Source organism: Dipteris shenzhenensis, chromosome 33 (assembly GCF_047967505.1).
Source record: "Dipteris shenzhenensis isolate YYH24624 ecotype China chromosome 33, Dip_SZ_1.0, whole genome shotgun sequence".
Taxonomy (NCBI): domain Eukaryota; kingdom Viridiplantae; phylum Streptophyta; class Polypodiopsida; order Gleicheniales; family Dipteridaceae; genus Dipteris; species Dipteris shenzhenensis.
Window position 1 is genome coordinate 22,674,787 of NC_141628.1, and position 22,827 is coordinate 22,697,613.

General features: G+C 44.5%; 1 protein-coding gene across 1 annotated transcript in view; it reads right to left on the reverse strand.

Annotated features, from left to right (window-relative positions):
• Positions 1 to 4,025: 4,025 nt before the first annotated feature.
• Positions 4,026 to 22,827, reverse strand: part of LOC147879841 (vacuolar protein-sorting-associated protein 37 homolog 1-like) — a 37,005-nt gene continuing 18,203 nt past the window's right edge. Inside the window, exons 3-7 of the mRNA XM_087371777.1 lie at positions 12,550 to 12,637; positions 12,359 to 12,398; positions 12,130 to 12,176; positions 4,916 to 5,036; positions 4,026 to 4,528 (exon numbers count right to left, since the gene is read on the reverse strand). Of these exons, the coding sequence (XP_087227903.1) occupies positions 4,359 to 4,528; positions 4,916 to 5,036; positions 12,130 to 12,176; positions 12,359 to 12,398; positions 12,550 to 12,637 (466 nt within the window). The 3' untranslated portion in view covers positions 4,026 to 4,358. The remainder of the gene's footprint in view (positions 4,529 to 4,915; positions 5,037 to 12,129; positions 12,177 to 12,358; positions 12,399 to 12,549; positions 12,638 to 22,827) is intronic.

Consider the following 22,827-nt stretch of genomic DNA (forward strand, 5'->3'; position numbering starts at 1 on the left):
ATGACGGCGGTGCATAGCATGGGTGCAAAGCTCCTCACTGCTTCGATGAATCACCTCAACTGCCCACGCGGCCACCCTCCCTATAGGGGGGACTCAGGCTGCTGCAAAATATTTGTAATACTCTGTTGTAGCTCCTCCTCCATGAGTAAAGTATCTAGAATGCGGACCCCTCTCTGCGGTAGGCCATGACGGGACTGCTCTAGGTGAAGAACAATAGGGGAGTAGTCCAAGAGGTAGTCCACCCAATACCAGTGGCTCCACCCCTATGCATTACCTAATCTCCGACATAGAATATGTCTAGTCTCTCAAGTAGACTATCCTGCCGTTGCTGCCCAAAGGATAAACTGAGATTGGCAAGAGACCTAGAGAACTCCGGTTCCCTCTAGGGGTCTCGACCGTAGATCGAGAAAATGAACTGCTCCCAAGTGCTTATTTTCGAAGCTAGCATCCCAGAATAAAAAGCACCCCCGCGCTTGTCCTCCTCAAACTCGAGATTGTTGAAGTCACCTCCAAAAATCCATGGGTCCACATCCAGGAGGGACTCCGTCAATTGCCTCCAAAAGGTGGGTCGCCTGTCTACAAGCTGGGGGATACACATTGAGAACCTCAATCCTAGAGTCCCCAACCCTCAAACCCATCCATACTGCTCTGCCTAGGATGAGCTCACATTGACCATACACATCCGCTCCAACGGATTGGGACACGGAAATGCAGTCCCCCCCACTCCTGCCAACCGCGCAGGGACCATACCTCAGGGCCTCTCCCTAGAAGGAGGTGTCATCTATGTCGAACATCTATGGCTGAAAACATATGCTCCTGGATCAAGAGGAAGTCCACTATCGACCCAAGATCTGCGGCTGAAAACATATGCTCCTAGATCAAGAGGAAGTCCACTGCCCTCTATAACTCCCAAGATCTGCGGCTGAAAACATATGCTTCTGGATCAAGAGGAAGTCCACTGCCCTCTGCAACTTTTGTCGAAGTAACAAATGATGTGGCTGTTGACGTGCACGATTGTGGAGGCCGTGCACGTTCCAGCTCATCGTGGTCCAACTCATGGGGAGGTGGGGGGAGTGGAGAATAGAGCTCGCCTATGAGTAGGAGCCTGTATTGAAAGCTGACACCTCTAGGACTTTGCTGCCGGTTTAGATGGAGAGTAAGCTGTGTCAGTACAGCATAACACCAGGGGCATAACTAGCTCGATGCCTACCTTGGTGGCCCATTGCCTCAAAAATGAGGAATCAACCCCTAATCTCTCTGCACAAAGGTGTAGAGTCCAATACGTGGCTTGCTTCACCTTGCGTCCCAAGCGAAGCACACAGACTGTAACACCCAGCTCCGGATGGTCAACTAAGAAGCCAAGCTGAAAAGTGGCGGTGTGACCATGGGTAACCCACATCTCCCTCCCTTGAGGGCCAAGCCACTCTCCATCGTGTCAAACATATGTTGCTACATCATAAGGTCGAACAATGTGGGAGTCCACTGCTCCTCTCCAGACACCGGCAAAGAGAAACCCCCAGAAAGGGCACGACTGTGAGCCAAACACTCCTATAGAGCCTCCTCCTCAAGGCTGCAAAATCAAGACACACACCTCTAGAGCCATCGGATATTTGTCAGGGATCTCAAGATAGTTCCATGGTCCTAGCCGCCAGAACTCTCTAGGTAGAGGCTGTCATGGACGAGGCTTGGGACCTGGAAGCTCCGAGAATGGATCGCCTGAGCTTTGTTGCATGGAGGAGGATGCACCCGGACTATCTGCGCCTGGGAAGAGGAGCCCGAGGCTTGCTACAAGGGAGAGGACTTTGGCACCCCCTTGCCTGAAGGCACAAGTTTGGAGAGAGAAGGGGGACAGGTTACAGACGGGGCAGAGGGGGTTCCAATCCTACAGGCAAGGAGGGAAGGCAGGCAAGAAGAAGGGGAGGGGGGTAGGTGGTACGGGTGACTATAGGTTCAGGGGGCAGGGGAGGGGGGACAGACACAGGGGGGTCAGGAAGGGGGGGCGACCCCGATGGAGGGTCCACGAAGACCTGCTCAGCAATGGCTCCAGGCTCCTACTAGCAGCAAAGGGACCTGGGCGCTCTGCTTTGCTGGCGCCTGCGACTCAGTCAGGAGATTGAAGAAGGTCCCCTCCTCCTACTCCATAGGGGCAACCTCTGCTAGCTTCTTCGATCATCGATCAGGCTCTCACGCTCTCTAACCCTAGCCCGATACTTGCAATGCTTGAGGGCTGCCATGCTAGGCTTCTTGTGTTCTCAACCTTGGTCCAAGTCCCCTGAGAGGGCTCGACCCAAGGTGTTTATGAGTGCTGCTGACGATTTGACTGCCTGGCCCGATACTAAGGAGCCCTCTACCCCTACCTGGGCTGAGGGGGAGGCTCCCGCTCTGCCTAGGCTGAGGAGGATCCCTACTCTGGCCTCTCATGCAGTCCCGAGCTAAGTGTCCCATCTGTCTGCATCGAAGGAATTGGCCTGGAAGCCCAGAGACCTCAACTCTTTGACGTAGTTCGCCTCCATCCAAGGTCTCCAGAAGGATCTCCTTAGGAAGTGTCTCGGGGGTGTCTACAATCACTCTGAGCCTAGGGACCCCATCATCTGTGACCACCATGGCTGCCGAGGGAGAAGGAGACTCCAGCACTGTACCAAAACATCCTCTGATAGACGAGAGAATGGATCGATACTCCTTCGAGTGCCCCGAGAAGCGGAGTGTCACCGAGAAGCGCGGTATGTGGTGAGTCGTGTCCATGTCTGCCACTGTGAAGCCATGGTACCACAAGGGAAGAGAAAGACCAGATGAGGACCAAGAAAGTTAGGGCTATGCTCCACAAGTGACAAGGTGGTCTCTACAGAGCTTAGCTAGAGAAGGAAGACCCCTCTCCCATAGATGGCGACCTCCTAGATGTGGTCATCTCCTAGGGCTAAACTCGCATGAAGCCAATCCCGAATCTGTCGCCTTGAGGGGGTGAGCCCAACAATGCGGCATACCAAGGCCCTGTCCTGAAGAGCCTTCACTGCACTTTGAACCTGTTGCTTATCCTCTGGAGAGAGCAAAACCTTAACAGTATTGGGAGTCAAAGGTGCTGCCATTTGAGTCCCTCTTGCCAGACCAAGGGTCACTTTCAAAGTTGATCTTCAAAAAAATCAATTAGCCCTCTTTTTAAGTGTTCACACTTGCTTAACTTTTAGGCATCCAAGAACATCAAACTTGAGCACTAACAGTCCACTTTTGAGCACAAATTCACCCATATATCAATGCACTTATTGCATTTTCCACTTTCTGTAAATGAGTGTATTTTGGCATCAAACAACCAAAATTTGCCTTTCAAATGTGCTCTTGCAATGGCTCACCAATCTGAAAATTTATCCCACGCTTTGGGCATCATACGCATCCAACTTTGGGCATACACACCCTCAAATGCATGCTCCAACTCCAATTTACTGAAGAAAGCTTGCTTCAAGTGCTCAAATGCATTCCCGCTTCACCAATCGGACATATGACCTCCACTATCAACCACTTTTCTGCCCTAATTTTTCAAGTAAATTCCTGCAAGCAAGTGCTACCCAAATGGCAATTGCTTCCACCGTGATACTCACGGGTACTATGCCAAATTTTGCAAAAGAAGTGTCTTACTCATGTTTGTTTTCTTTGCTAGCTTTTTGCAATGTCATACCATTAATTTCCAACCATCAACGAAAAGATCATCCTTAGCTATCTTTGAGTCATTAAAACAAAAAAGAGAATTGGTAAGAAACTTTTCTAACAAAGAGTCTTATAGTTTCACATCATTTTTTTCAAGCTTTGAAGCGACCCATCTTTTGATATCCAATTGCATTGGCTTTATAACATATCTTTTTCTTTTACCATAATAGTATTGCTTGCTTTCATTTATTTTCTTTTCATCTCCGATAGTGACGCAGATTTTCTTAAAATACCTTTTAACATATATGTTTTGAAATTCCTGGTTTTTTACATCCTCAATGCATTCCAATATTGATCGGGTACTAAGGACGGTCTTTTTTGACCAATCCTAAGGCCTACAAAACAAGCTCAATTTAGTGCATCCTAGTAGAATACACATCTAATATAATCATGCATTTATCCTTTAGGCAAGGTATTCAATTAACATGAGTAAAAGGGAGCTCTCCCGTGGGAGAACACCGACAGCACCTGACAGAAAAGCATTCGTTCTGGTGGCATAAAAATAATTATGGCCAGGGAGGCCTTGCCACCCATAGACGTTTATCCACATATACACAAGGTCCATCAATATACAAAAGGCAGTCTGTGTCAACCTGCATTAGCCTTAAGAGAGTTAAGACAGCGCTGCAGCTACAGAAGCACCTGAAGACGAAGACTCTGAATCAGCCTGGAGTGGATATTGAGGTTTTTGCTGCAAGACGAGTCAGCACTCGTTTATGATACAAGTATCGCTGCTTTCGATAGCTTTGCAAAAACTCCGCCACCTTGATCTCCCCAGAAAGCAGTTGTTGATATAACTGCTCTGATTCATCATCTACCTTTGATGCAGCATCTGGAAGTAAATGTCACACGGGAAAAGAACTTGTTAAAGCAGAAGCAGAAGCCAAATTGTGTATCAACTTAGCACAGGACCAAGTGTGATAACAAACGGAAAATTTCAGCAGTACAAAATAGGACACTGAAGTGGTGCAGTTGAAAAGACAAAAAGAAGAAAAACGCCATCAAATTTCAACAAAAAGCTGAATATCTTTAAACCATCAGAGAACTGAACCAACATAACATAAAGATCAAGGCAGGAACAAGAGCAAGTGTGGATGGAAACTCCAAATTTTCAGCACAATGCAGCACACGAGCAGTACATTTTGAAGTATTATATAATGTATTTAACACGAGCACTTCCAGTAAAACCTTTCACCCATTAGAGCATTCATCAGCATACCTTGAAGCCTCTCTAAAAGCACAGCAGGTGAAAAGACTGCCTTGACCTCCCTTTCCTGCTTTTGGATCTCATTGAATTTCTCCTGAGCTGCTGCCAGCTCAGTTGTCCTGATAATTGTGCACTGATATTTAACATAAAATGTCAGCCAGCTCTATATCTTTTTATTAAACCATGTTAGTTCAATATTACGCTTCAGTTTTATGATCTTACAAACAGTCAAAGGATAAGCAATGTTGAATGAAACAGGCATACAGAAGGAATGCAGGAGAGACATGCAAAAGTACTGAATAGTCTTCTGCGCAGGAACTGACAGTGACAGCACTGACACAGCCATTCAGCCACCGTGTTGTAAAGGAGCTGGTCAGAATGTGCAAAAGAGACTGAAAAGAAGGGTCATATGCAGGCGCTCCTGTAATTTTTATTATCCCCTGCCTGAAACTCTAAAGATGCCTAGGAAAGTTGGCCCGGTAGAGTACAAACACTTTATCAACTGCAAGGTTAACCCACAGCTCACCTCAATGAAGCTCTAAGTGATACAGTCATAATTGAGGCAAAAGGAGGAACTGTGGTATGGAAGCAAGAAATTACTATCTACATCTGCCTAACTTTGCAGAAGAGGAGGAGGGCACATTGTAAAGATTGACCCGTCACAGGGCATTCAAGACGAAAGGAGAGAAGTATAGCAAGCACACTAATAAAAAGCTAAGGCCCTCGATGCAGCAACAACAAAGCTCTACAAAAAGATCAAAAGATGAAGTGGGTAGAGATCTCAAATCTTAATCAGGGGAACAGCACAAGACCCATTCCTGACAAGGCACAAGATTTTTAAGCAAAATTACAAGACAAATATAATGTTCAGGTGGATATCCTTGGCGACTGACCCCACTGTTGAGGAGTGGAAACCCTCATCAAATTCAACTTGGAAGTCATGCATATACAAGGCTGATCAATCACCAAACGGATATAAGTTCAGGGCACTGCGAAATGCCTCAAACTTTTCACGTGGTAGTGCTTTGGTGAAAATATCTGGAGGGAGTAGACTTCAAAGTTGGGAGGAGCTCAACGATGCTAAATGAACTAATTGGTCTGGACCGGATGGTGAAGCTCAAGTGGTCTAATAGCCGAGTAGGAAAGCATCATAGGGTCAACTAGATACATGCTCCAATTTTTAAACCGCACTTTAAAAGGTGCGTAAAGTATTCAGTGCAAACTCTATATGCTTGTATGTTGTAAATCGGCCTTCATAGTTGCTTTGAAATGCATTTCATAACCATACAAAATGGACTGCAACGTTTCATTGTATAAAACAAGAACAAGGGGAGGATATCCAGAGTTGCTATGAATGCTAAGTTAATCCTCAGTCGTGAGGATTGAACCCCCCCGCCCCCCCCAAAAAAAAGTTAAAACATAAGATTCATGTGGTCAATCTCAACATCAAAGGCTTCTCTAAAGAAGATAGCTGTCAGTTATGTGACTTAATAATATAGGCAATAACTTTAAAGACTTGAAAGAAATTTTATTGAAACGTTTCCAAAAATATGGAACTTGTGAAATGTCTCTAAAACCCATTTCAAATCTGCCGATCCTAGACCGCCTGGTAACACTATCATGTTGTTGCACCACTAACCAATCAATCTCTCAATCGATTTTGAGCAAGGTAAGAGAGGTCAATCTTGGTTTAAGGCGGATCCATAGCTATTTCAAATATTTTTGTCCAAAAAAAAGTTGATGACATTTTGGATTCATGCTTCGAAGGAGATGAACCAAAAATCGTTTTATGGGCAAAAGCTATTCAACAGATGCAAATTCAGAAAACAACCTGCATCGTGCGCATCGACTAGCTCGATTGAATATAGCAGCTCTGTCCAAGGGTGAAGATGCACACAGAGAGCTGTTGGAGGCTTGATTTTGAAGAGCTGTTAGCAAGACCTTGTGGGCAGCACGATAGATATTCTTATGCTACAAGAGCATATGTAGACATTCGCAAGAGTGGGAGCCTTCTCCCAAGACAAAGTGGCAAGATCTATGCTCCATCAATGGGTCATAGTGGAGGGGTGTGCATTTCAATAAGTCAGTTTCGTCTCCAATTTTTAACTAAAGAGAGCTCATTCAAGGACGAGCACAAGATGGGTATCTTGAATGTTTATGCTCTCCTAGTTGCAGGCAACAATGGGGGCCCTTATGACATCAGCTCACTGACTGTTTTTCAGAAGTGGACTCTTGGGCTATAGGAGGGGACTTTAACAACCTAGAAATTGCCAAAGACAAGCTTGGGGGCACATCCTTTTCACAAGTTCCCCGGTATAGGCGAGTCAAAGAGTCAAAGATCCTTAGGGAGGGCCACAGTTCTCCAAATTGAAAGGCAGCCTAAAATTTTCCATTGGCTTGGACAGGCTAGACCCAATCTACATTGACTAGACCATGCAGAGTTGGGGTCTACAAGACCCCTTGCAAGTACAAGTAAGCATATCATTGCTCCCCCATAGTACTCCATTTCAAGCAGCCCTAGTGTAGCATGAATTACGGATTCCAAATGTAGAGATGTAAGGAGACACGATCTCTATCTGCTAGTTCATCGTTGATAGGTAAAGCACACCGGTGACCAATAAGCTGGGACACACAGTTTATCTTATTAGACGTAGTTGTGTTCTTCTTCTTAGTGCCCGTGTATAGAAGGCACACTTAGTCTATTTTGTGTTTCGAAGGATCTCACTAAGTAGAAGAAGAAGGCTTCCTTCCTTACTCCCTCCGTGTGTATTGTGTGTTGATACCCGCCATTCACTTTCGTAACATGGTATCAAAGCAAGAAGAGGTTCTCTCACCCCTCAACTCTTCTCTATCGTGTCAGTGGAGACTTCGTCTAGGCATTTTTGTTTGGCTTCTACATCGATGAGGTTGAGACAATCATGCAGACACTTAGGGAGGCTGAATGCTTGCACACTAGTCTTTCTGTGAGTCACATGATCTGAAGGTCAACCTTAGTAAAGCCAAGGTCATGATCTTCAATACATCTCTGGTCACAATGCATCGGGAGCAGTTTCCTTTTGACCGATCACCGATTGAGATTGTTTCATCATACACCTACTTGGGGGTTATCTTTTCCAGAGCTATTTTCACCATGAGACCGGCGATGCAAGCTCGCCTAAGCAGAGGATATGCCTCGTTGGCCAGATTGAAGAGGTAGTGCTTCCATTCACATTTTCAGAACCCTCGGACCAAATGCCTACTCTTTGACTCCTTGGTTCGACCAATAGGGATGCATGGCAGCCCTTGTTGGGAGCCAGACCTATCAGATATCGAGTGGGCTCGTGTGGAGCGACTACAGATTCTTATGCTATGACAGATGTTTCGCAATAAGCTGTCAGTTCCATCCAAGCTGAGTTTGGATCTTCATAATTGCACCTTGATGCAGCATTTCAAGTCATAACCTACTTATATCGAGTTAGGGCATACGGAGATCACACCTCTGGACACAGCAAATTACCGTGGTTAGCATTATCCTCTTTCATGACGCTATCAGCGACAGGTGAGCAAAGATGTTGGTTTGCATACACAACGAGATAGTTTGAGCGACTGGGGTTCACATGGATAGTTTCCTCCCTTCCAGTATGCACCGTTTTCCCCACTAAGGTATCATGAGGCCAACCACGTCATACGTGAGGACTTTTGCAGCTACACATTCCGGACCTAGTTGGAACCGAATGAGCTCCCAATGAAGATCAACTTCTACAGAGATCATTGCCTACATATCTCAGATGAGGGGTTTATCGAACCACCAAGATATATATGGATTCATTTACCCCATTCATTGAGGATCTCCATTGGACAGTTTCGTGTCTCTTCACATGGACTCCGTATTGAGATGGTCGTGCAGAGGGTCTACCTAGGGAGAGATGCATATGCACTTTGTGCGGCCTACAGGAGGTTTAGTCGGAGGAACATTTCATCGTCAGATGCTCAATTTACTATGAAATTAGAGGGCAATTCTATTGTCTATTCAGAGATAGCTCTGAGTTGTTATCCCGATTTCTCTTATTTCCAGATTAGAGTCGCCTTGCCGCGTTCATTCATGAGGCAATCAAGCATCATGAGCGCCTACTCCAATCTCAGAGGCAAGAAGAGCGTAACCTGATAGACTCTTCTCAAAGCATGATCGCAGAGTTCTTCCAGTCAGACCACATAAACTCCCGCCCTACAAGCCCTAAGCATGATCAGGACCCAGAGCCTGTGACAAAGCAGCTCAGGCAAAAGGTTGATGCACAGATTACACTTGGGGACGTTCCCTCAATGTTCAGAGTGGGAGGCGACCGAAGGGGTGACAGTTGCCCTTGCTAATGTTAGAAATGACCCAACAGAGGGTACGCACAGTGGAATACTGATAGTAATGCCCAGGAGCTCACACAGTGTGATGTGGAGTGTGGAATCACAAACTTCTTAACTTATGTGCATAGATGTGCAAGCCAGTAAATAGACAATGCTCAGAGACAAATATAGAAGCAGCACTTTATATTTCCGTCCGTCCAGAAACTAGGACAGGATACAATACCAAAAGGTCCTTCTACTCCAAGCCTGGCACTTCTAGATCTCTGAGCCCACGTGCTCCACCTTGAGCATATGTAGACTCTCTATCTAGATCCCTTCCACCTTGCTGTCCGGAAGCCAGCCTAGGTGGGCAGCCACTCTAGCTCAGTCTGCAGCTTCTCCTAGGTCACCTTGTCCTCCTGAATGTAGGCCTAAGGCTCCCCCTTTGCTGCTCCTGTCTGCTGTCCTGAGGGCTGCTCCAAGTGATAAGTGAATGAGGACTGAATGGTCCTCTTTTATAGGCCCAGGGCCTGCATGGAAAAAACCAACCAGCAGCCTGAATCTGGCCGACCCAATCAGGCCGACCAGGCTGCTATAAAACTGCCCTAAAAGGGCTCACTTAACCAGGGCCCTGGGCCACAAAACTAGGGCTTTGGCCCTCACTTCAAGGGCTGATGCCCTCTTATATATGCAGGGTCCAGCCCCCTTCTGCCCTGCCATTTTCTAGGCATGGTAGGCTGGCTGGAACCAGCCCTACCAGGCCTACCCCTGGCCGACCAAACTGCTGGTAACCCCCGCCATGTTGCGCTTCTGCCAGCCCCTTATTTAGGGCAGTACAGCTCCGTACATCCTGCTGAATCATCGCGCCTTTCATAGGGATCTGTTGCAGGCCGTACACCTGCAATGAAGCTTTGTCTTGCCAGGCCAGATCCAGGGCTACATGTCCCCGCCATCTTTCCTGCACAAGGTCTTCTTTGTGCTGCCCATGTAGCAGCCTAATCATTCCTTGGTCTACCTTCCCCATGCTCTCCTCATTTGGGGCCTCACAGATAGGGAAGTGACCATTCCAACAGTTAAGACGTAGAGTTGTGACCACGAGACAACGCAAGATTGCATCTTCAGGAAGCCGGCAGCACTCTATATCTGATTTCATGCTATCTCTTGATGATGGGAGACCATAGTGACCTTGGAGCATACTTCACTTTGTATTATGATGACGGTCGCTCTGATGATAATGATGATGACAGTGATGTTGTAGATGACTACTATTTTAATATGACTATGTAGGATATAGTTTTTACTTTTTGTATGGGTGTGGATGCTCAATTAGTAGCTCCACCCTTTCAGCTGGCTTGTATCAGGTTTCTCACAGTCTCATAGACCCATCAGTCTTCCGAAGACATTAATAAACTTTCTTTCTTTCTTTCTAGCCGAGAATTTCAACATTTCTGCTCTAGTGTTAGAAATGGTTTGGCCTAAGATTATCTATTAGACTTAATTAGCTAGAGTTGGCCATAGTTCTATTTCATTGGTATCAGAGCATTAGATTCATGGGAAATTATGGGAAAATCATATAAATTTCATTTGAAATTTGGAGCATGTGATCTTGAGCTTATGGGTATAATGCCTACGAACAAGTCTGGAAACTAGGGCAGAAAGCAGACACTAATTGATTCATACCCTAGGATGGAGGATGAAGTAATTAAAGATTCAATTTTGCAATTATAGTATTGGGATCAATAGCAGGAGAGCAAGCTGAAGGTTCTAATCAAACTTCAAAGTAAAGAGCCTTGGGGAAATCAGGCTTTGTGGAAGCTATCCAAAATGCAATCAAGTCAAGAATACTCATTTCAAAGTTGTTTGGGCCCTATGCTTCAAGAATTTAGGGAATTTGCTTATGAAATCAACCTCAACAATCAAAGAACGGATCAAAGGCTGCAAAATCTATCTACAACTATGAACAAAGCGTTTGACCATCTCAAGAGAAACCAAATTCAAGAAGGGAAGAGACCTATAGATATTGTCTTTGACGCAGCCCCTCATTCAAATGATGAACCTTAGCATATGACTAATCCTGAGGCATTTATGGCATCTGCTAGAACAGCTCAATATACATGTTGGGCGACAGTCAATAAAAGCTAAAGATCTTCCACATGGACAGTTCAAAAAACTACCAGTCCTGAAATTGAAGTTCTATTTCGGAGATTTAATGAGTACAAAGGGCTTCCTACTGATCTCACTCAGTTCTCACATTCCAACAATAGGGATCCAGGAAAAATAAGGTTTGATGTGCTCCATGTTGAAAACTTTGCTCATACAAGGTCGAGGCATCTACAAAAAGACTGTTGTAATTGATACTTGAGAAGCATTTAAAAAGGGAATGTTTCAGACTTTTATATCTCCTCTGACCCAAGATCAATATATCTATAGATGGTATGACTTGTCTCAACAAGGAATATGGAAGAATTGCGTCAGACAGTTCTGGAAATTAGCTTTGTTCATCCGTAACATTGATGACAGAAGTAGAATGCTCAAATTTACAAATGGACTACATCCTCATCTTGGCTCAGATGTTGCAGCACAAAGCAAAGCACTCTCAACAAGGCTATGCAGCTCGCTCAATTGTATGAGCCTAAGTACAATTTGAAGGAGAAGGATGTTTAAACTGGCCACTTTGGTACCAAGCCTTCAACCAAAGTAACTTCTGGTACTGCTATTAAAAACATATCATTAGGGCACAATCTCAACCTACAATCAGCATAAAAGGACAATCTCTACTTGGAGGGTCCCAATGTAATATGAGCTAAGATTGCAGGTAGACAAACCTTGAAGCACCATTTCTACAAAATTATATGTACAGTAAGATGATGCAGCACAGCATTTTCTGATCAAAGCTTCAAGCTGAAATTTACCTGATTCTTGAGCTGAAAAATCTCAGATTCCTTTTCAAGATTGTGTTCTGTAATCCAATGTACAATGGATTAGCGTGCACATCTATGGAACACTCATAACAAACCCAACCCATCTGGATTTCCATTAATGGGTTACATTTCATCAACTTCACCAATAGTACACAACCCAGAAAGAAACCCATATAGTATCAAACCAAGAAAGAAACTGAGTCACAAGTCAGATTCATACTTGCAAGTTCAACGTTCCTTTTGAGCAGCTCGCCCCACAACTGGTATAATCAAAACCCAATCAAGTAGTATAAGCTTCACTCCAACTCTGTTACAAAAACTGACTATCAACTTCAAATGACACATTCCATCAAACAAGACAGCGATTTCTCAAAATTCTTATAAGACGCTTGTTCTTTATAAGACGCTTACTGAATCAATCTGTCTGACCGAATCCAACGATTGCAGGAATGAGTTATAGGCATCTTGATCTGACAGCAATCTTCCAAGTTCTTCAGTACTGAAAAGATAGACAAAATATCCATTAATCTCTCTCTCTCTCTCTCTCTCTCTCTCTCTCTCTCTCTCTCTCTCCAAAATATCCACAAGAACAACAGGGTGGCACAGAGAAGGGACGAAATGGATGGAACAGTGGGAAATACAGGCTGCCCATATCCCAGAGGATGGAGAAGAAATCAGAAATCTGATCATGCAGAAAATGCTACAGAAACTACCCAGGGCCGAAAATCGACTTCTAGAAACAAAAAATCAATCAAATAGACAGATATGAAATGCAGGATTATCTTGGGGAGGACACATCATGGTACAAACGGCATTTAACCTGTAAAATAAGGACCAGATCTCAATGAGCTGGAGGTGGAGAGTGGCAGAAAGTTATTCAACTCACTTGCAAATGCACCAAAGGGGAGATAGGTGTGCAGTCTATGATGCTACATATGCCTTTACCATGGTGTGGCACATTGACTAGAGGACTCTACATATGACAGATGCTTGGATGATGCTGGACTAGTAGATGCTGATGCTTTTGCTGTTGATGCTTCTACAATGGCAGATACTCATTTATGGCATGAGAGGTTTGGACACCTCGACTTTGGAGCTTTGGTGAAGTTGCATAAAGATTATATGGTTGTTGATCTTCCTAAGATGCATATGCCTCAAGGCATGTCTGTGAAGCATGATTGCTTGGAAAATTGCACCGCTTTACATTTCCCAAGGATGGGGGAGTTGGTGCATCTCGCAAGTTGTATTTGATTCACGGTGATGTTTGTGGTCCCATGCGGGTTGCAGCTATTGCGGGATTTTACTATTTTGTCACTTTCATTAATGACTTTACCATATATACTTGGATTTTTGCCTTGAAATCCAAATCTCAAGTCTTTGCATGTTTTAAACATTTCATTGCCTTGGTAGAGAATGAAAGCAGGCTGAAAATTGCCCACATCAATACAAGCTGATTGCCCACATCAATACAGACAAGGGGGTGAATATATATCAAAGAAATTTGCTGATTTTTTTGTCTCACATGGCATACATCATCAATGCATTGTGCCTTATACTCCTCAACAGAATCACGTGGTTGAGAGAAAGAATAGATCCGTCATGGAGATGGCCAAGTGTATGTTAAAAGGCAAGCACTTGCCTAAAAAATTGTGGTTGGATGCCATTATGTGTGCAAACTATATTTTGAACAGATTTCCCACGAAGGCCTTGAAAACCATTTCATTATACTAGGCTTGGCTAGGTCATAAGCCCACGATTTCTCACATGAGGACTTTTGGTTGCTTGGCATATGCACATGTGCCTTCTTAGACACGAACAAAGTTGGATGATAAAGCTATCAAATGCATTTTTCTTGGGTACAGCTCAGAAAGTAAGGGCTACAAGCTCTACCAGCCCTGCACGGGCAAGGTTTTGTTAGTACGAATGTTAATTTCTATGAGTCATCATCTATGCCTTTGGTGGACTGTCAAAAACAGCCCACAGTTGATGCCACAGATATCTTTGACAACTTGATGCTTTATTTCCGTCAGACCCCATGATGCCTTTCTTTCCGTCACATCTAATTATTCCTCCTCCTTCTAATGATCATTTACAGCCACATGAGCAGTCTGAAAATCAGCATGATTTACAGCCTGATATGCCTCTGATTGATCAGGATATTGTGCACAAGGCCATTGACCAAGAGAGCTGAAATTCAGGAGCCCGAAGGGATTCCCCATTGGCTCCTTGACACTCTAAAAGACAGCAAACAAGATGCTCCTATGCCAGCCCATACTAGATGTCATGTGCATGGTGTACCTAGGGTTGGAAAGCAGGTGAACATGGGTTACGGGATAGCATAGGGCTGGATGGCTATTTTTAGCTAAGATTGCTATACATAGAGATTGATTCATATATAGTGCTCACTTTATATAAAGGGAGCTATTCATAGCATTGTGCTATCTATAGCGGGTTTCCTTCTATATAGAGGAAGGGCCAGTGCTATTGTGTAGATCAGTTGAGCGCTCCTCAACTAATGGATGGGGCTTGGACCCAGGCCGGGACTCTGGCCATCTATATGGCGGATCATAGGTGGTGTATCGAAGGTCCTCTGGACGGGCTCAAGTGGTATGGGACGCCTGGGTTAGATACGGGCCTATGGATGAGTCGAGCTGTAGCCCACGTGCTCGGGGGTGGTCGGGAGGATCGAGGCACCTACGCTATGATTCTGGTTGGATTGAGGACGAGATTCTAGGTCAATGATAGGGTTAGATCCTACGGGATCGTGTCATTTGGTATCAGAGCCGTCCTATCACAATTGAATTCAACACGAGGTATGCAGAAAAGATGTCTTCCAGGTACGCTTTTCAAGATTGCTCTTGCAAATCTGAATTTCCGCTCATGTATGGGCTGAATCGTTGGCTGATGATGTGTGCTCATGATTGGGCGAGTTGTGGAAGAAATAGAAGTCCATAGGCTGTGTGCTCTCTCTCCATTGCTATGTGTTTGGAAATCGAGATTCCCTGAGAAGGGTAGGCGATGAGGAGACTTGATGTTTCAGCAAGAGATATGAGTATGTGTTGTTTCTGACCTATAACTTCCCACGCTTGGGTTGTTGATGTGATTGGCTGTGTGGGGACGCGCGAGAGTGGGCTGGTTAGGGAAAGAATTCGCTCTAGGTTCTCAAGGATGAGATTCCTACCCTAGAGACCTAGATTTGCTGCAGTTGAGAAGTGGGAGGAAAGAGAGGGTGTACGTAAGCCAAAGAACGGCTTGTCTAGGAAATTCGGGCATCAGAGATGGGGGCGATATGACTGGGGGCAGGCGCTTGGCTTTGGGAAGGAGCGTATGGCCTGATTTTAGCACGTTTTGGCTATTTTAGGCTGGTTGGAGAAAAGCGGGACCAGATCTATTAAAAGCGAGACTGTTTTTGGTTAAAAAAAGCAGGTTGCTTTTTTGTTTTTCTCTAGCAAGGAAAGCACTTGCTCTAAATCAAGCACCCACCCTGAATTCGCCTAGCTTTTGATGGCTCTTCTTGGCTAATTATATACCCAGGATTCCTCTCTCTCTCTCTCACTTCAGCACTTCAGCGCATGAAGGCGAATTCCCCACCCTCTTTCTGTTTAAGATCAGCCTATCAAATTCCACCATCTTTCTTGCTGTCCTCTACTCGTCTTCTTCCTTGATTCCACGCAGCACCAGATTCTCTCTTGGGAAGAGCACATGTTTGGATACAGCTGTTTTTCTTCTAGTCCCTCTCCCGTGCGAGGTATTTTCCAGCCATGGAAGGACATCAAAGTAATGAGGCACCTACGTTGGATTACTGCTTTATTGAGATGGAGGATGAGGCTACATCAGAGATTATTCCTCGTAGGCCTCATGACCTGCTACGAGAGATGGATTCCTTGATGGATGAACTCTGGGCAGCTCTTCACTACTATAAAACCCCTCAATACCAGAAATATATTGAAGAAGGCTCATGTAGTTCTAAATGTAGACAACTTGTTTTAGATTCTTTGTACCGCTTCCAAGTTATTGAGAAGCGATGAAGAAGTTGAGATCCTCAGTTTTGACTGACACCTAATTATTTTTTGCTCAACTCGATCTTTTGAACCACTCTTGGTTCAAGAAGCTCCCCAATTTTGTATGAATTATGTTCTAAATTGTCTTGTTATTAAATTGACCAGGTTTTGGTTAATTTGGTTATGATTTGTAACTTGTGGCATCTATAATTTGATGGTTTTTTTTTTCAAATTATATAACGTGTACTTTTGTTCCATATATCTTGATGTTTTTTACGTATATGGTACATTGAGGATGCTTGAGATTTTGTTACATCTTAAACTGGACTTAACTAAGACAATTGGATTTCCCTTTCTCGAATCTTGGTGCGTAGATTCCTGTTTGGTTTCTATTTGAAGTTTTGATCTCGATGTGATTGTGAGTTATGGCGTTTCTTCGAGTTACCGTTTGGACATATGAAGGCTCTTATTGATTAGACCAGGATGAGTCTTGTTGGATACCTTCTTTGAATCATGTCCAAAGGCAGGGTCATTCTGATTCTCTCTTTTTTAGCCCGAGGTCATGGATAGTCAGGATTCAAGAGTTGTTAGGGATGCTACCTACTGGTTTTCTTCTTTGACCTATTGGTTGAGGTATTGTAACACAAGGGGGTGATATAATCACATTAACAAAAGGATTGAGAACGGATTTGCCACCTTGACTCAATCTGGGATCCTTTGAGTTGAAGAGGGATTGATTACCTGACTCACTCATATTGTCCACCGAATTTTTTATTTGCAGTATACTTTGGTGGTATGGGACACTAAGGTATGTTACATTTAAGATTCCCTGATGTGGTGGTATAATCCAGTGCGAAATAATACCCAAGGACCTCTAGGGTGAAGTACAAGTAGGCTGAATTGAATTGGGAGCAACCTGATTAGATTTTTTACGAGGGATGACTAAAATTCTTTACCCTGAGAGAAGCCATGTATTTTTTGGGGTTCAACCCTCGAGCTCCATAGTCTAGACTCAATCTCAAGGAGGGTTACCACATCTCTTCTGATGATGGTCTGTCAATGCCTTGTTTGGAACTTGATGTTCCGAGATAAGAGATCCTAAGAACTGGATGATCCTGTGATCGGAGCGGTTTATTGTGCACAAGTTTATACAGGATATTTGATAGTGGATCTTATTTTAAGAGATTTCGGAATGGATCGTTTCTGTAGTCTTTGGATCACATAGGATGTTATTCCTATGATGGTTGACTATATACATGTCTTTAGAACGATACCATTGACTGGATATAGCCAACTGAATTTTTACTGATTATCCTCATGTAAGGGCATTTCGAGGATAGATCAAGGGGACCATATTTTTTGTCAAGATTTTGCCCATTGATACTTCCATGAAGATTCTTCCATCATGAGTTATGAACGGATACCTAATTGTTTTGCGATGGAAAGTCTGTCATGTATTTCAACCCAAGAATTTGAATTACAAAGATATTCCATTGAGGGATTTTTTTAATACTAAGTAATTCAAGAATTAGGGTTGATAGAAATTGCAACCCAAAAATTGGCCTCGAGGGGTTCAATTGATGGGGTTGTTCGAACAATGATTCCTTGATCTCAACCTAAGATTTTGAGTTCAAGGATACTCAATAGATAAGGTCGATAGAATCATTTACGTTCATGTACGGATTTTACCATGCTTGTGTACCGATATGTCAACGGAATTAACTCCGTGGAATCAGGTGTTACTTGATTTCTCAAGGAGAATACTTGATGATCCGTAACCTTGTTTAGATTGAGAGATTTACTTTCCTTGGGTTGGTTATCAAAGCTTGTGGCTTTGGCCTTAGATTCTCTTTGATTGGAATCTCATGGAAAGTATAGCACACTCAAACTGATAGTCAAAGTATAGTCATTGGCATTGACTCATCTTCACAGAGAGTTTTCGGGCTTTCTCGTGAACTCAAGAGTGAGTTCTTAGAGGAAGGGGAGTATGTCATGTGCATGGCGTACCTAGGGTTGGAAAGCAGGTGAACGTGGGTTACGGGATAGCATAGGGCTGGATGGCTATTTTTAGCTGAGATTGCTATATGTAGAGATTGATTCATATATAGTGCTCACTTTATATGGAGGGAGCTATTCATAGCATTGTGCTATCTATAGCGGGTTTCCTTCTATATAGAGGGAGGGCCAATGCTATTGTGTAGATCAGTTGAGCGCTCCTCAACTGATGGATGGGGCTTGGACCCGAACCGGGACTCTGGCCATCTACATGGCGGATCATAGGTGGTGTATCGAAGGTCCTCTGGACGGGCTCAGGTGGTATGGGACGCCTGGGTTAGATACGGGCCTATGGATGAGTCGAGCTATAGCCCACGTGCTCGAGGGTGGTCGAGAGGATCGAGGCGCCTACGCTATGATTCTAGTTGGATTGAGGACGAGATTCTAGGTCAGTGATAGGGTTAGATCCTGCGGGGTCGAGTCACTAGAGTAGTTGTCAGGAAAGAACATGCTAATTTGGTTGCTTCTACATTGGTTGCTACACCATGCAATGAAGAGCCATTATGCCATGAGGATGCCTTTGAAAATGAATGTTGGTTGCAAGCCATGCAAGCTGAATTGGATTCCATCCATCAGAATAACACTTGGGAGCTGCGCGACTTCCCTCCTAGCAAAACTGCCATTGGGACTAAGTGGGTATACAAGATTAAACAGAAAGCTGATGGTTCATTGGACCCTTACAAAGCCCGTCTTGTTGCTAAGGGCTATGCACAGCAACAAGGCATTGACTTTGAGGAGACTTTTTGCCCCCACTTCCAAGATCACTACTATCAAGATTGTTATTGCCTTTGCTGCCCACCCTCATCAAAAGGTACATCAGCTTGTTATTAAGACAGCTTTTCTTTATGGGTACTTGCAAGAGGAAGTCCCCAACCTTGTGGCTTTGAGGTTGCACGTTCTAAAAGGTAGGTATGCTAGTTAAAGAAAGCCCTAACAGGCACCCTGGCTTGGTATTCCAGAATACATGCTCATTTGCTAAGTCTTGGCTTTCAGAACAGCCCTACAAAGGCTACCCTTTACATCCGTAGGAGTGGGACGGATTTGCTGATTTTAGTCCTCTAGTGGATGACATGCTTGTGACTGGGACACATGCTGAGCAAATTGGAGCTTTTAAGCTTGACTTGCAGAGGACATTTGATATGTCTGATCTTGGTCTTTTGCATTATTATCTGGGCATTCAATTTGCTAGCAGTGAGGGAGGTATTTTGATGTCACAATGCAAGTATATTGGACAGCTTTTGCAATGTTTCCAGTTTGAGGATTGCAAGCCAATATCCACAACATTAGAGCCTGGTTTTCATTTCTCATCTGAGGATGGCGTGTGATGTCACTCTCTATCAACAAGCAATTGGTTGTCTCATAGACCAGACCCAATCTTCAGTATACCATCTCACAGTTGAGTAGATATATGCACAACCCCTCTACACACCATTGGCAGGCCGTGAAGCGTGTCTTCAGGAAACTCAAAGGAACTAACCGTGAAGCGTGTCTTCACGGCACTCAGCATTTGGTCCTTCTCTATGAGGCCAATTCTTCTCTATGAGGCCAATTCTTCACTTGTCATGCATGGATTCACTGATAGTGATTGGGCTGACTGTTCTGACACCGGTGTGTCACATAGTGGCAACTGCTTCATGCTTGGTACTTCATGCATCTCTTGGTTCAGCAAGAAGCAAACTACGGTTGCTACTTCTAGCTGTGACGCTGAGTACAGAGCAGCTTTTACAACTACGGTGGAGTGTGTTTGGCTCCGGAAGTTGCTTGCAGATCTGACAGCTCCTACCGTCATCTTCATTGATAATCAAAGTGCTTTGGCTATTGCATGGAATCTAGTTTTCCATGCCTGCACAAAGCACATTGAGGTTCATTATCACTATGTCATAGAGAGATTATCAGCATGTGATATTCAGTTGTCTTATGTTCCCATTGAAGACAACTTGGCAGATCTTTTTACGAAGGCTCTTCCTCGACCTAAGTTTCAAGCTTTTCGGCAAGCTTTGAACTTAGTACCTTTTGTGACTTGATCTATTATGCTCTGTACAGTCATAGGTTGCTATATCCCTACAGGATGAACATGTTCAACCATGACATTAGTTCTTCAGGTATTCTGAGATGTGTCTAAGATACTTCAGCCCATACCATGGAGGGGGGTTTGTATGCCATTTTATGGAGTATCCATAGGTGCCACTCATTCCTTGGTATGTGTACCTTGTAGGTCTAGTTAGGGGTAGTTAGGACACATGGGCACATGTACCAGTTAGTATAGTTAGTACCACTAGGACACCCTATCCAAAGGTTTCATCATATAGGATATACTTTGTACTCATTTCTCTATTGCAGCAAAACATTACAGCAGCCCATTTTTGTCTTCATTGCTTCACCTCTTGTGCGTCCATTGCTTGCCCTAGTCTACAGTTGACAAGACTCAAACCCCCCCTGCAATGCAAGACTCTGTAAAATTTGTCCCAGCCTGAAAACCCTCCTGGGGATGCTGGCCCAACAGCTTGGCACCTACAAAGGAAATCCTAGGACACAACAACAAGTCCTCAAGAGGCAACAGGAATTCACTAAATACGTGCTTGCTGCATAGTATGCATAGAAAGTGATATATAAAGTTTTCGATGTGATGAACCACTATCATTTGATAGTGGTCCCCAGTCCAATAGATCTTGAAGGGTCTCTAGAGGACTTTAATACAATCATATCATATCATCTCTCTCTCTCTCTCTCTCTCTCTCTCTCTCTCTCTTTTGTGTGCCCTCCTCCCACCAAGCCTCACCGGCCCCATGTTTGCTCCGCTCGCATATCATAAGGTCAACCACGTTATCCGGGAGGATCTCTTACAGCTAGACACATTCAGTACCTCGTTGGTACCCAACGATCTTCCTGGAAGCTTAGCCTCTAGAAAGACCACTGCTTACCAATTTCAAAGGAGGGCTTAATTGACCCAATACGCTATACAGTATCCAACTCCCCTATTCATTGAGAATATCAACTGGGCAGTTCCATGTCTCATTGCACCCACTACGCATTGAGGGTGGGTAGTGTCAAGGCACTGTGAAAAGTAATGTGACGTGTAGTACTGGTTTGGCCGAGAGGGACTGACTAGAGGAAATGCACGCTTCCTAGAAGTTATTAGGGGCAAAGTATAGGTACACCACTAGGTCCTAGGGGCGAGGCAAAGGCTTTAAAGAGGGGTCTAAAGGTTGGGCCCAAGCATGGGGGTTAGGACTTTAATGAAGGGGAAAATGGCAAGAAGGAGGTGCCATTTGGCATGCATGTGTATGCATGCCCTTCCCCCACCTTCCATCTCTCTCCCCTCACTCTCCCAGAGATTTTGGACGTCTAGCAGAAGCTCCTTGTGTGACTTTCGTTGCATTTTGCTGCCCCTGCTATTGTTGTGCTGCTGTTCTAGCTGCTCCCCTCCCTTTGGCACGTTTCTCGATGCAGTTTTGTTACAAGCACACATCTTGAGAGGTTGTACGGACCTGGCGCAGATCTCGAGGTACTGTACGAATTCTGGGAGCACGAAGATCGAGTCATCAGATCCCAGGGTCGAGGCTTTGGGACATATTTGATTACCTGTTGACCTCTACAACTCTTTCTTGCATTCTCTCCACTCTCTTCTTTCATTTCTCTCATCTCCCGATAACTAGAAGCCTCTTGCACCCTACGGGGAGCCTGGACAAAGGATAGGTGCCAGGAAGGAGCTCACCCCTCTGCCACAGACAACGAAAATTGATTACAGGTTTTGTTTTTCCTTGTTCTTTCATTCTTTGCAGCTTTTTGCAGTGCATGCGTTGCAATCCTTTCAAGACTCCTACAGGTTCTCGCAAGCACCCAGAGGCAATGGTGTTCCCGTGGTAGGCCTAAGGGCAGTGTGGATGCATGTGATAGCCTTGAGGCTACTTTGAGCTCAGTTTTTCAGTGGATTGGATGCATGAATGCCTCTCAGTTGGGTCAGATCAGAAGTGGATGCTTGAGTATGCCTTGCCAGTGGGAATTCTAGTGGTGCACTTGGATTAGATGCCTTGAAGACACGTAGAGGATTTGCAGAGGGGAACAGTTCAGGGTTGAACCCCTGTTGTAACGCATTTGCATTCAGAAGCATTAAATTAATACCATAAGGGGTGCCCAAGGCATTTGGGGCCGGTGGGTGCACTATGTACTATTTTCATTGAGCAGGGGCATTCTAGCCTCACCTTTGTTGTTGTTGAAGTTTGTTTCTAAGTTGCGCTAAGTGATTGAAGTGACTGAAGCTTGCATTGTGGCCATTTATGAAGTCTATGACTGAGTAGAAGAAGATCACTGCCCTTCTTTTTAAATTGAAGGCCGGTTACAGTGGTTCTATTGCCGGGATAGTCACCATCTTCCCATAGAGGTGAGTGCTGGTAGAGTTGGGTGAAGGACACCTTCATTGCAATTGTTGCTATAGCCATCAATCTTAGCAAGCATGTCACACCATGAGAGGTCATTGACCATCTCTGAGCAGGAGGTGCAAGAGGAAGACAGAGCATCAGAGAGCTTTGAAGAGGAGCATAGCATCAACGGAAGTGATGACCAGGATAGTGGGACACAACCAATTTCTGCTGAGCATGCCACTGAGGACTCACAAGAATGACGTAGATGAGGC